Consider the following 12,718-nt stretch of genomic DNA (forward strand, 5'->3'; position numbering starts at 1 on the left):
ACCTGCAGCCAGATTTTGGTCTGGGGTTGATTAATAGGCTTGATTGAAATATCACAGCTGACCCCCTCCTCGACCTGTGGGATGTGAAAATTAACATGAGTAGGGTGTGTAGCTTCATTAATATCATAAACATCATAGGATCACTCTGCCTCTGTCGGCTCACCTTCTTCCCATTGTGTATCCTGGTGCTATGTTTTCTCCAGGTAAGCTACACAAATACAACCAATCCATGTAATGTAAATAAAAAGTGATTCATCAGACCAGGCCACATTTTTCTGTTGCTCTGTGGTCCATTTCTGATGCTCAAATGCCCATTGTTGGCTCTTTTGGAGGTGCACAGGGGTCAGCATTAGCCCTCAACTGGTCTTTGGCTATGCAGCCCCTCTCTATCAGAATCAGCATTAACTTCTTCTGCAATTTGAGCAACAGTAGCTCTTCTTTCGAATTGGACTAAATAGGCCAGTCTTCATTCCCACGTGCATCAATGAGACACCGCTGCCTATCACCCTGTCACCAATTCACCCCTGTTCCGTCCTCAGACCACTTTTGACTGTAGACTGGGAACACTCGACAAAAGCTTCTGTTTTGGAGATGCTCTGACCCGATCGTATTGTCATTACAATTTAGCCCTTGTCAAACTTTCTCAAATCTTTATGCTTGCAGATTTTTTTCTGCTTCTAACACATTCCACTTTGAGTACAAAATGTTCACTTGCTGCCTCATATATCCCACCACCACTAATAGGTGTCATGATGAAGATCACTTCACCTTTATATGTCAGATTGCCGTATGTTGGTCTTAATGTGAGATTTTCTGCACTGCCACAACATCCATTAGTGAAAATGTTACAAATTCACACCACAAACACACACAAACAAGTGTTTCACCCTCAAAATGCAAAAAAGGTTCCAAAAGTGTGAATTCAACTTGCATGAGGCTTTTTTTTCCCCACACATTTTGGCATGTTCCAAACATCTCAGACTGAAGCAAGCACTGAGGTCTCTGAACTTGGCTGAGAGACACTTAACGGCACTGATCCAGGATGAAGAATGCTGGGAAATATCATATTGTTATGGTGCCAAAGGTCATGTGTCAAGTTGCTCACTGTAAATCAATAAATGGCGTTAAGATGGCTGATAGTGATATATGAATATCCACTCAAAAAAACTGGAGAATTCTGTATGACAAGGTTTCAGAGAGATATTTTAGCCACTTTTTGCTCACCCTCCCGAGGCTCTAAACAGTCTGGTGTCAGTGTAAAAGTTGGGCAAGTTTTGTTAATATTACTTTTTGTCAGTTTATGCAAATTAGCAAATAACTCAACCATGAAGGACCTAAATGGTCCAGGATGCTTTTGTGTGTTCTGTATTTGAATGACATTGTGTTTGGCCCTGCCCTTGCCCACTGTCAGCTGGGATTGGCTCCAGTACCCCTGGTAGAAGATGGATGAATTAATGTGTTTGGATTTTTAACTCTGGGTGTAAGGTCCAATCTGGGGACTCAGCTACATGTCTCTCATGAAACCACCTGACACTGAAGAAGCTGTCAGCTGACTGATATCATCAACCAAGAGGACATCTACACCTTTGTGGTACTTGACACTCTTCCTTGTTTGAATTTCACCAAATAATGCAGGCGTCTTACTATTCATTTATAACACCAGAACAGAATCTCTGCTTAAAAGGCAAAACTGATCTGCAAAGATCAGGTCAAGTGGTAGGCTGAGGAGTCACAAAACTAATGTTAGAATAAGGTCATAATCAGGGCATTTATAATTACATTGAGCTACATTGCCTACCTGAAGCTACCATTCAACATAAAACTACCAAAGTCAGTATATATGTATATGTGTATACGACATACTGCAGCAGAATATCCATCAAACCAGGCGTTGGCGCGTATTGTGTCATGCTTAACATTTGTACATGATTTAGTGTCTCTCTTCTCATAATGGTAAACAGGAAAAAAACATTTGCTAGATACCTGTGTTAGCCATAGCTTGTTGGATAATGTGCTTTAGGAGGGTCGATACAGTGTCACAACAGTGCAAGCATCACCACAGTGTTGATAAACAACCTGCTGTTTGGAGGAAAAAAGATTGGTGTGCAGTGCGTTCTCAGTCAGTTAGTAAGAGGATTATTTTCTGACTCATGAGATTTTCTTAATTTAGTCAGTTTCGGAACTGACTAACCAAGCAGCAGCAACATTTCGTTCTAATATTGCTCTCCTTGATCAGAGTAATCATCTTTAGGTTGGTTAGGTTAGCGGGCACATTAACACTGGTTGTTGGGTGAAGTAATAGTCCTCAATCATTTTCGTGATGTCAGGGAGCACTGGAATTCATTTTCTCTTGACAGCTGTCCCAGAAGTTGAGCAGTCTGTTGTCTCTGTTGGCGCAAAAGTCAGTGAAATCTTTCAGCAGGCGGTCAGGTAGCCGCTCATCTCCCAGAGTGCCTGTCCTCCAGGCTTTTGTGAGCATGGTGTTGTAGGCCCAGTAGTAACCAACCCGCTCTTCGCTGCCAAATGGCCCATGGCTGTTAGAGGTGGTGGAGTTTCTGCGCCGCCGCTGTTGCCCACTCGAGTACTTTCTTTTGGAGTATGGCAGCTGCAGGAACACAGTGCCTGATAGAGAAGCAGCAACATGGGATTTGAGCATCCTGGCGATGGAGAGGCAACTTGTGTGTTTTTTTGTTTGTTTGTTTTGTGACATGACAAACCTGTAACATGAATGTACTGCGGCTTGTTCTCAGAAGGAAAATTAAAAGCAGAGGCCGAAAACTTGTCATGCACGAAGCCAAACCTGGAAAAAAGGGCACAAAGTTTACTTATGCAAGTCGAATGTGAATTTGACTGTTATATTGTTCTTCATTCCTTCACCAGCATTGAGGCACTGATTGCAAATGGTTTGACAAAGGACAACAATTTTCTTTTTGCATACTTCCTTCCTGTACTTTGTGTTGTTCACTTGCATGAAAAGTGTTTTACAAATAGAATTTGATTTGATTCAATAATCTAATCTATATTACAAGTCTGGTGTGTGGGTGTAGCCGGTTGGTTGTCTGAAGCAATTAAAAGCGCTGAGATGTCTCTCAATCCTTAAAGTCCATTCCATTTGCCATAAATTCTATTTTATAGAAGAAAAGTGGACTGAATGAACAGACCTCTGCTGGGTCTATCTACTACATGTGATTTACTTTAAACCAGTGGTGTGTTGAAGGCACAGTAGAATGCAAAAGAGGAAAATAAAATGACCACAATGCTTTGGCTGTGTATCTGATAATCCCCAGTTTAGTCAGCGACATAAAATACTGTTTATCCAGCACAAGCCACATGATTAAAACAAAGCAACAAACAAACAAAAAAGAGAGTTTGACAAAACTTAATTTCAACTATAGGCACACACACATTGCTTCCTCCTTTCAATTGACTGTTATAGTGCAATGAGGTGGAGGAGGAAAACAAAGTTTTTTCTCCTCAGACTACAGTGATAATCATTTCTCCCCCAGAAATAAATTTAGGTGTTGGAAAAAATGTAAATGTCCCAGTGCACAAGAAACACAAAATAGCATCAACCTGTAGAGTATGGCCTCCTGAAGCAGCTGCATCCTGTCCCAGTATGTCTCTGGTTCAAAACCTGTGACAACAGACAGATGTTTAACAACTTCACATAGCTGAAACAGCTTCAATTGGAGGGCTTCTCTACCTTCAAACAGGTTTTCTTTGCCACTCTTCAGTAGACACTGAATACTCAGTGGGATAAAGAGCTGGGCTCTCAGGGGGTCTCCATACAAGTAAGACGTCAGGGCAAAAGGAACCTCCAGCACAGGAACCAACAGGAAACCACAGGAGGCTGCTTTCCTGTGCCATCCTTGAACCTGACAGACAAAAACTGATTACACAGTGTTCAGTGTGAAAACTGATGCCTGCTTCTCTATTTTGCTACATAGTTGAAATCAGTAAAGACTCTCTGTCCTTTCCTCCAGCGCTCACACCTGGAACACATTCAGAGGCCAAGTAGTAGACAAGCTAAGAATGATTGTTATAAAGTGTCACTTTATGTTGTTACTGAAGAACTTGTATTCATGAAGTTTTGAAATATTGAGCTCTAACCTTTTCATGTTTTAGAGAATTTTTATCCCAAAGTCCTATGTAACCAACTACGAATTTAACCTCAATGAATTTATCAGAAACATCTCAAGTACATGCAAAAAAGGATTATGCATTTTTTTACTTCGAGACTGGACTTCTTTAATTCTATACTATCAGGATGTCCCAACAAATCCATGAAAAGCATTCAGTTCACTCAGAATACTGCTGCAAAAGTATTAACAGAATACTTGTAAGTCACTTTGCTTTCTAGATGGAGATGTATCAGTCGTTCCTAAAGTCTCCTAGAGTAAATCAGAAGGCTGATCTTTCAGCTATTAGGCATGTCTTCTGTTGAACAAATTCCCAGTGTTGTTCTTGGGGGGGGCTTTTTCTACTTTCAAGATCAGACATAAACCCTTCCTCTGTGACAAAGCTTACTGTTAAAATATAGTTTACTTACTCTTTAGCTATGCCGCCATAGGTCTCATCTATCAATCATCTCTGCTTCATGACTTTTCTCAACATTTGCAATATCAGATTTTGAGAAGGAACTATTAGCTATTATTATCATTTTCAATTATTACTTCTCCTTAATTATTTTTACTTTCTACACCCATTTAGTGGTATCAGTCTTTAATCCTACAACTCAAAGTTTTGCTTGGATTTTTATTGTGTTCTCTTTCTTCCTGCTAACCCTAACCCTCAACCAGGCATGTGTCTCTGCCCATCTTAAGTGTTTGCTCAAGGAAGGATTCTTGGGTCTCTTGAAATAATTTTATTAACCTACTCTATAGGTACAGAGCCTAAAGTAAGGCTGTTATGATTTGAAATGAGACACACTCCATTGGGAAAAATATTGGAGGAAGACAGAGAGAAGCAAGGAAAAGAGAGCAAAGGACATGTTGAAACGGTTTAATTATTGAGCCTGTTTTTTTTTTTTTTTAATCATGGTTTAGAATAATAGAAGAAAGTCAAGCTACATTTTAATTTCAATAAAAAAACTGAGCACTTAATTTTCAATTATTTTCTTGTATTTTGCGTTCTTCTATTGCAGTTGGTATTTTCCTGTAAGTGCAGTAACCTCTCGGGAAAGAGAGGTTACAGCACTTTTCAGAGAAAAATCTAATTCAATTTGTTCACTTTATTTCAATGTGAATCAGAGTTACTTTCTAACTCTCTCCCTCAGTACTTTGCTTTGAAATCATTACATGCATTTCATTGTCCTTTTTCCTTGTGCGCAACTCCTGAGGTGGAATGTAGGAATGCAATGTCAACTCGGTGGAGTTCTGTTTACTTTAAAGGTCCGAAGAGTCATTGTAGAACATTGTATGGATTTTTAATTTAATCTTTTACTACAGATGCAGTATGTGGATTGATAGCAATTTCTTAATTTAATCAAGTTACCATCTCAAAGAGCACAGCAGCAGTGACAGCCATCCAATGCAGCTTGATCTCAAAGGCAGCGTTGAGGGAGAAGTTTCCATGGTAATAGCAGCTGCACCACTCAGTCCTGTCACTGCGGTTGTTCACGTCCACATCCAGAGTGACTGTCTTCTGCTCTGGGACTGTGGCAGCTATAGGACCGAGAGAGGCATGGAGGGAAGAAGAGAGACAGGAGGACAGGAAACAAAAAAAGTAAAAGAAGGAAGGATAGATGGCACTATGAGCAGGCAGATAGACAAGTTAGGAATAAGGGGGTGAGCGTTGGAGACTCTCTTTCAATGTTGAGTTGGAATTGTTGAAATGTTCATTCATCTAACATGGTAACAGAAAAGGGCTCAAACTTTTACACTTTCAATAAGCACTACTGACTGGACGACACTAAAATCTCTATCAAGGAAATGTTTGGGGGAGATTAAGAATAGCTGACAAATATGATCCATGTCTAACAGCAGATGGTGCTACACTATGCTATACTAAGTCATATATATCTATATAATTTTTCGTTACAGATACACTTCTTTTCTTTCCTTTAAAATGAATCTGTAAGCCCCAGTGCCTGTGAATAACTACTCACTGTCATCACTTATCTGATGGTATGAATGAGTTGTTACCATTTTTACCATCACCACCTTTAATATCAAGTCAAGTTCAATCTGCAGTATTATATAGTTTGTATTATCCTAGTTCAAAAAAAGATTTCCTGGTGTAATAAATAACATTTAAAGTAAAAAAATGTTGTGAACAAGGTCAATAAGTAATGATTCATCAACAACTTCAAATGTAAATTTGCATAATTCAGCATTATTCCAGGAAACCAGTTTGCAGAGTCAGATAGCATACGAATGAAGCATTAGAGCTGCAAGCATTTAAAAAAATCTGCAGTGCAGTACTTTGAGCAGTTTATAAAGCGAGCAAGCAGTTTATAAAGAGCTGAAGCTAAAACACTGTCACAACGTCTTGTGCTGTGATTGTGCTTTCTGTTGACAAGCCAGCAGGAAGGCAACAGGTGAGGACAGTGCACACCACAGCACTACTGACCCACAGCCACTGACACCACAGCATGCACACCAACTACAACTGTTCTTGGATTAGCTACACACTAACCAAACAGCAAGCACTAATTTGACAGTGGAGGTTGAAGAATTTGATTGATCAATCAGTTTGGCGGCCACATCAGACATCAGGATGGATTCATACAACAACCACACACTCTACATGCTGTACTATCTGTAAGCACACCACCAGCTGTTAACTGCAGATCTACAGTTCACTGTCATGACAGCTGAGTCCATTATGTGTCACAGCAAAAAGATTGATATTGATGATGATGATGATGATGATGGACAGTGACGGATATGATGTCATAAAATGTTAGATGGCTCCGTCGTGTGTGAGTCCCACTGTGTGAGCAAGAAGACTCATGATCATGGTCAGTGTTGTGTCAGTGGTTGTTCAGTTGTGGGGCTCATTGCTTCAGGTTTAGCTCTACTGCAATCGAGATTAACTTTGAATGAATGTATCTAACTTATTCCACCTATTTCTTAAGAAAAATTACCTTTCTAGAAAAATGTAGTGAATGATTTTTTAAAAACACAAATGCCCCTACTGATGAGTAAGTACATAATTTTACACCATTTTCATTTGACCTATTTCAAACTATTCCAAAGATAATTCCATTACCACATCACAGCAACGGGAACACCACTATCTGGATGCTGTATGCCAATTTAAGCTTAGCATTTAACACCCAAATCCCCTGGCATCTGATCAATTAGCTTAGCTAACTTGGCCACAACTCATGGTTACAAAACTGGATTTTGGACTTTCAAACAGCCCCACCCAACATATGGGGGAGAGTTGCAGATCAAGCACTACGTCACTGTGCACCAGGTTTCTGCAAGGATGTGTGTTAAGCCCCCTAATATTCACCCTCATTATCCAAGACTGTTGTGCAAAGTTCAGGGAAAAAAAAGACAGAAAAAAAAAAAATCACATCTTTGCTGAGTGGTGCAGTAAAATAATTTAACTCCAAATGGCTAAAAAATATATTAATAATAAAAATAAATAAATAAAAAAATAAAAACATTAGGAAACTGGTTTTCAACGTCTGGAGTAAACAACTTGACCACTCCAATCTACATCTGCCTCTGCAATTCCAGCAGAGGTTGGAGGCTGCCATCTACTGAGGAGTTGGCACAACAACTCTGTAAAGGGCACAAAACATCAGGGAATTCTCCCATCGCTTCAGCACCACATTCCAACTCCTTCCATCAGGAATGAGATATCTCAGTCTGAGATGCAGTACTGTGAAAGACAGTTTCTTCTGAAATGCCAGACTGCTGAACTCAATTTAAAAACACTGAAAAAGTTCTGTGCAATCACTAGTGCAACAAAACAGTTCAGTTTTCATTAACCTCGTGCAATATTATGTATGTATACATTTATGCAATAATATTATCTATACTATACTACAGTGTAACTGTATTTTTATGATTCATTGTGTTTCAAGTGTTTCAATGACAATAAAGATAATCTTGTACGTAACTTGACTCCAAACCAATAGGAACATGTGACAATCACTGGAAGTACAATGACCGCCAACTGCCAAACAGTTAAGTTTCAGGGCATACTGTTACAGTGACCTTTGCCCTTTAACTATCAAATTCTAATTAGATCATCCTCAAATAAAAGTATGACTCTAATACAAGCAGTGTATAATAAACAAAACCACACTGGCCTCAAATAGAATGCTGGCCCACTCTATGCAATTTATTCATTCATTCATCTTCAACTGCTTATTCGTTTTTCTTATGGATGCTGGAGCCAATCCCAGCTCACACTGAGCAAGGGCGGGGTACACCCTGGACAGATCGCCAGTCCATTGCAGGGCCAACAGAAAGACAGACAACTCCTCACACTCAGACCTATGGACAATTTTGAGTCACCAGTTAACCTAGACATGGTAGACTTTGGACAGTGGGAGGAAACCAGAGTACCCGGAGGAAACGCACACATGCACGGGGAGTAGATGCAAACTCCGCACAGAAAGGCCTGGGAACCGAACCCACAACCTTCTTAATGTTAACAACTAACAACTAACATCTATGCTGCCATTCAATCATACATTTTAATCCTTATTATGCTTCCTGGCTGATTAAACAGGTAAAACAGGAACAATCTGGAAACAATAAACCTAAATGTCCAATATGTAAATGTGAATGAATGTTGTATGGAAGGTAAAGGGCGTCAAAGACTCTTAAAGATCCTGTGTGGGTGGATAATGGGCAGGATAGTCTGCAGCATTAAATCAGGCAATTAAGACTTGATGACTTTTAGACAAAGCTCTCTAACACAAATGCAGTGTGCATGAACATGTTCAATGAACACAGTGAACTGTGACCTGAATAGTTCAGTTTTCAAATAATGAGCGAGAATGCACAATTCTCTGCACAAATCTAAATGCTGGACCCAGACAGTCTTGAAGTGGACATGAGTATGATCTGCACCAGACTGGATGAGGGAGAAGACCAGGTCTCATCTGCAGTGTGGGCTGGGCTGGGAGGTTTGGGCTGGGTGTACCTAGCAGTGCGGCGGCCTGGCTGCGTCCTCCAAAACTGCGGCTGAAGGAACTATGCCTACTTGCGTAGGATGCCGGCCGGCTAGGCAGCCAGGGCAGGAGGAAGGCTGGGAGGTCACAAGGTCGTCGCTCCTCTAGCACAAATGCCACCTCAAACCACTTCCTTTGGAATAGTGCAAAGTCCTCCAGGGCTGCAGCAGACCAACCTCCAGGTGCTGTTGGAGGAAGCTGGGAGGTTGGGCCTGCCAAGGACAGAGAATGTCACAACTTTTAGAACTACAACAGGAGAACTGCATCCAACTCTATTTCTCTGCTTATGCGGAACATGAGAGTGTAGTGGAGTGTGCACTGCGATTTAAGTGGAAAATGATCTCACTGCAGTTGGGGGGAATAAAAAAAATAATAAAATAAAATAAAAAAAAAATCAGTGCACACAGACTTCAGCATTTTTGTGATATATTTATGTTAAGAGTAGAAACCCATGGTACAGAGATGAGAGGAAGCGCATACAGGTGGAATGCTTATTAAATTGAAGCTCTGCTATGAATTGTTGGGATTTTGGTGAAAATGTGTTTACCCATTCAAATCAACTTACCATCCCTCTCTCCAACTATTCTGTAGAAGTAAAAACCGTAGACGAAGGTGCGCATTGCGTCTCCAGATGCATGAGCCACCAAACCTTCATCCAACATTTTCTGTACAAAACAAACATAAGTAAGTTTAAAAGTAAGGTTAACAGATGCTCAGCCCATTAAGACATAAATGAGACCACATGTTCCCTTGTTCCACAAAGACCAGAACTCAGACCCCCAAAATGCAGCAGGTTTTCTCAGACTCAGAAGCTCACCCAGGGACCTAAGGTCCAGCTGCTACTAGACTGCTACAATATATGACCAATAGCTGATGTGACCCAAGTCCAGAAAAAATCTCCATCCATTACTCCTTTGTCTCTCTTGGCCCTGCACCTAACCACCAACAGGAGCGTCCAGCTCTCAGCTCCCAAAAAGAGCTTTCCTCTTCCTTGTAGGCCTGCTCAAAGCAGAATGCCATTCTTCCTCAGCAGTAGCAATATAAGCTCCTACCTAAGAGCAGTAAGTGTTAACCGACTTAATACCAGGCTTACTAGACTTTCTTCGAGCAAGCAGCCACAAGTTGGCATCAATAGCTAACTTTAAAGCAACAGCAATGACTTTAGGAACTAAAGGAGGCTGCCAACCACAGAGACCTGCAGCTCTGGACTCTGGGTGCTAGACAGTAGACATGCAAAATAAAGAAGGAAGAATTCCTTTTCTGAGAACTCAGTAATGTTAACCGGGCCACCCTAGCATATCACAACCACAGGTAAGTACATGATTGTTAACCTTATACTGTAAATATGTTGATTTGGTTACTGTTTTCTTGTCATCTGTTTAGGTTTTGGTTAGCCACACCAAGAGTTTATTCATGCGTACCTCAGTACACTACTAGCTTTGCATGCAATTAACCCTCCACTTTTTTTTTTTTTTTTTAACTTGGCACCTTTGAACTATATCAGCAGACAAAGAAAGAGACACAGACACATGTGACCGCAGCAGCCATCTTGTTTGGAGTTTAAATTAGTTTGCTATTTGGTCATGCACTCACACGTCAACATCACACATTCTCACACACTCACATTAACATGAGTTAAAAAGTCTCATGCCTGTAGCTGCAGACAGTGTTATTTTGTCTTAGTATAAAAAATGAAGGGAAATATAACCTTGTCTTGGTATGAAGAAATTTTTTATCAAATAAATGGAAAGTGTGGGGAGACACCTCTTACCTGCATGATATCCACAGCCATCCCCTGTGTGGCCACTCCCTCCACATTGTTCACCAGCCAATGAACAACCTCTGCACTAATAAAGCAGTTGAATGGCAGACCTTTTTGCTCTGGGAGCAGCTGTACACCTGTCCTGTAACCTCAGACAACACAGACACATTGATGACTAAAAATATTTTTCTCCAAACACACACAACTGTCAACTTTTTTTTTTTTTTTTGCAAGTACAAGCCATTCAAAGCATATCACTGTTGTCACCACTGTGACGTTAAGAAGCTGACGAGACAACAAGTTAAAGGTGCATTGAAGAGATCATGGCGTGTTAAAGCAATCAAAATTAATGCATTAACACAGCCTTAGTATGTCTCTTTTAAGGGAACATGGCTCGGTGGAAATTGCTCCATGAGTAGTCATTTAGAGCTCAAATACATTTTTAGGGAGGTTCCTTATTGGCTCAACTGGTAGGGCTGCGGCCTCACTACAGTGTCCTGGGTTTGAGTCAACCCCACTTTTGCTGCATGTCATGTTTTCTCCCAGTGTCACTCTAATAAAGACAGGAATACCCCCCCCCCCCCAAAAAAAAAAAAAAAAAAAAATTATTAGAGAAGACTCACACGACGCAAACTTGGTTGAGTAAGAGACGAGGAGATGATTGTATGTTTTGTCAGGATTTCGTTCAAGAGTTCAATCTTAGAGAGGTTTAATGTATGGTGTAAGGTGGTCTTTAAAACATGAGGACATGTCAGATTGATGTGGCAGATTCTGTGGGGTTATATGGCAGGAATGACTAGCACAGTTGGCTATCATTATCATCAGCAGAGCACAGTTGAAACAGCTGTTGAAACAGCTGTTGAAACAGTTCAACAACAGTTGAAACACCTAAAGAGACAGCACATTTTACTAAGCAAAGGGAACCCAGGACCAAACTTTGGTGCAACCTTTGTGACCAGACCCCTAAATAAGTTGCAGAAAAGAGATGGATGCATAAATATAATAGAGTTGATGACATTACCACCTGCTGTTTATAACAACCACATGAAAATGAAAAATACCCTATGTTACTGGTTTGCATGTGAGGAATCAATTTAATGACAGGATCTGTGTTCATTAAAGCTCTGCAAGACATGACTGTCACATGCCAAGACATGAACACACAAACAGCAACAACAAATCTTACATGGGATGTTTGATAGCTTCCAATATCTCCATGAGTGTAGAGGAAGAGGAAAGAGAGAGGGCTCCTACTCCAGCCTGGCCACTGTAAATAGATCACTTATAAGTACAAAACATTCACTCTGGATAGATAATTCTCCATTCATTGCACAATATCACATATTTTTACTGACTCCACCATAAAAAATAAAAACTGGGAGAACACAAGTACATTAAGTAGAGCACGAACAGACATTAACACACCACTTTATCATACTTGGACTAAGCAGCAGTTTAGGTTGAGCATATTTGGCTATACATTTCAATTTATTATAATATTTTAAGGCATAACATTAAACTATACATGGCACTAAATCTCTTCCTCCATATTATTGTGCCCATATTTGCACAGGTATCAAACTATGGTTTTATATGATAACCTACATTCCGTGTTATGTTCATGTTTTAGGTTTCCTTACAAAAAGTCAAAGGTTACCTGGTGTCTGTGGTGCTGCTAGTTATGGATTCTCCTGAAGGCTGTGGTGCTGCTCCACCTGTCAGTCCAGTTTGGACTCCCTTATCTGCAGCCTCATTAACTTCAGCAGGCAACTAAACAATTCAAATTCATTTGATTATGAGATATTTTATCTAGTTTC

At 40.3% G+C, this 12,718-nt stretch overlaps 1 protein-coding gene across 2 annotated transcripts in view; it reads right to left on the reverse strand.

Moving 5' to 3' along the window:
• The window catches only part of depdc5 (DEP domain containing 5, GATOR1 subcomplex subunit), a 32,883-nt gene continuing 20,165 nt past the window's right edge, over positions 1–12,718 (reverse strand). For both annotated transcript variants that reach the window (XM_029525746.1, XM_029525745.1), the window contains 10 exons: positions 12,559–12,671; positions 12,088–12,168; positions 10,911–11,043; positions 9,705–9,804; positions 9,112–9,351; positions 5,494–5,663; positions 3,704–3,875; positions 3,574–3,634; positions 2,718–2,800; positions 1–2,622 (listed from right to left, as the gene is read on the reverse strand). In XM_029525746.1, coding sequence (XP_029381606.1) covers positions 2,324–2,622; positions 2,718–2,800; positions 3,574–3,634; positions 3,704–3,875; positions 5,494–5,663; positions 9,112–9,351; positions 9,705–9,804; positions 10,911–11,043; positions 12,088–12,168; positions 12,559–12,671 — 1,452 coding nt within the window. In that variant the 3' untranslated portion in view covers positions 1–2,323. The remainder of the gene's footprint in view (positions 2,623–2,717; positions 2,801–3,573; positions 3,635–3,703; positions 3,876–5,493; positions 5,664–9,111; positions 9,352–9,704; positions 9,805–10,910; positions 11,044–12,087; positions 12,169–12,558; positions 12,672–12,718) is intronic.

This window comes from Echeneis naucrates, chromosome 17 (assembly GCF_900963305.1).
Source record: "Echeneis naucrates chromosome 17, fEcheNa1.1, whole genome shotgun sequence".
Classification (NCBI taxonomy): domain Eukaryota; kingdom Metazoa; phylum Chordata; class Actinopteri; order Carangiformes; family Echeneidae; genus Echeneis; species Echeneis naucrates.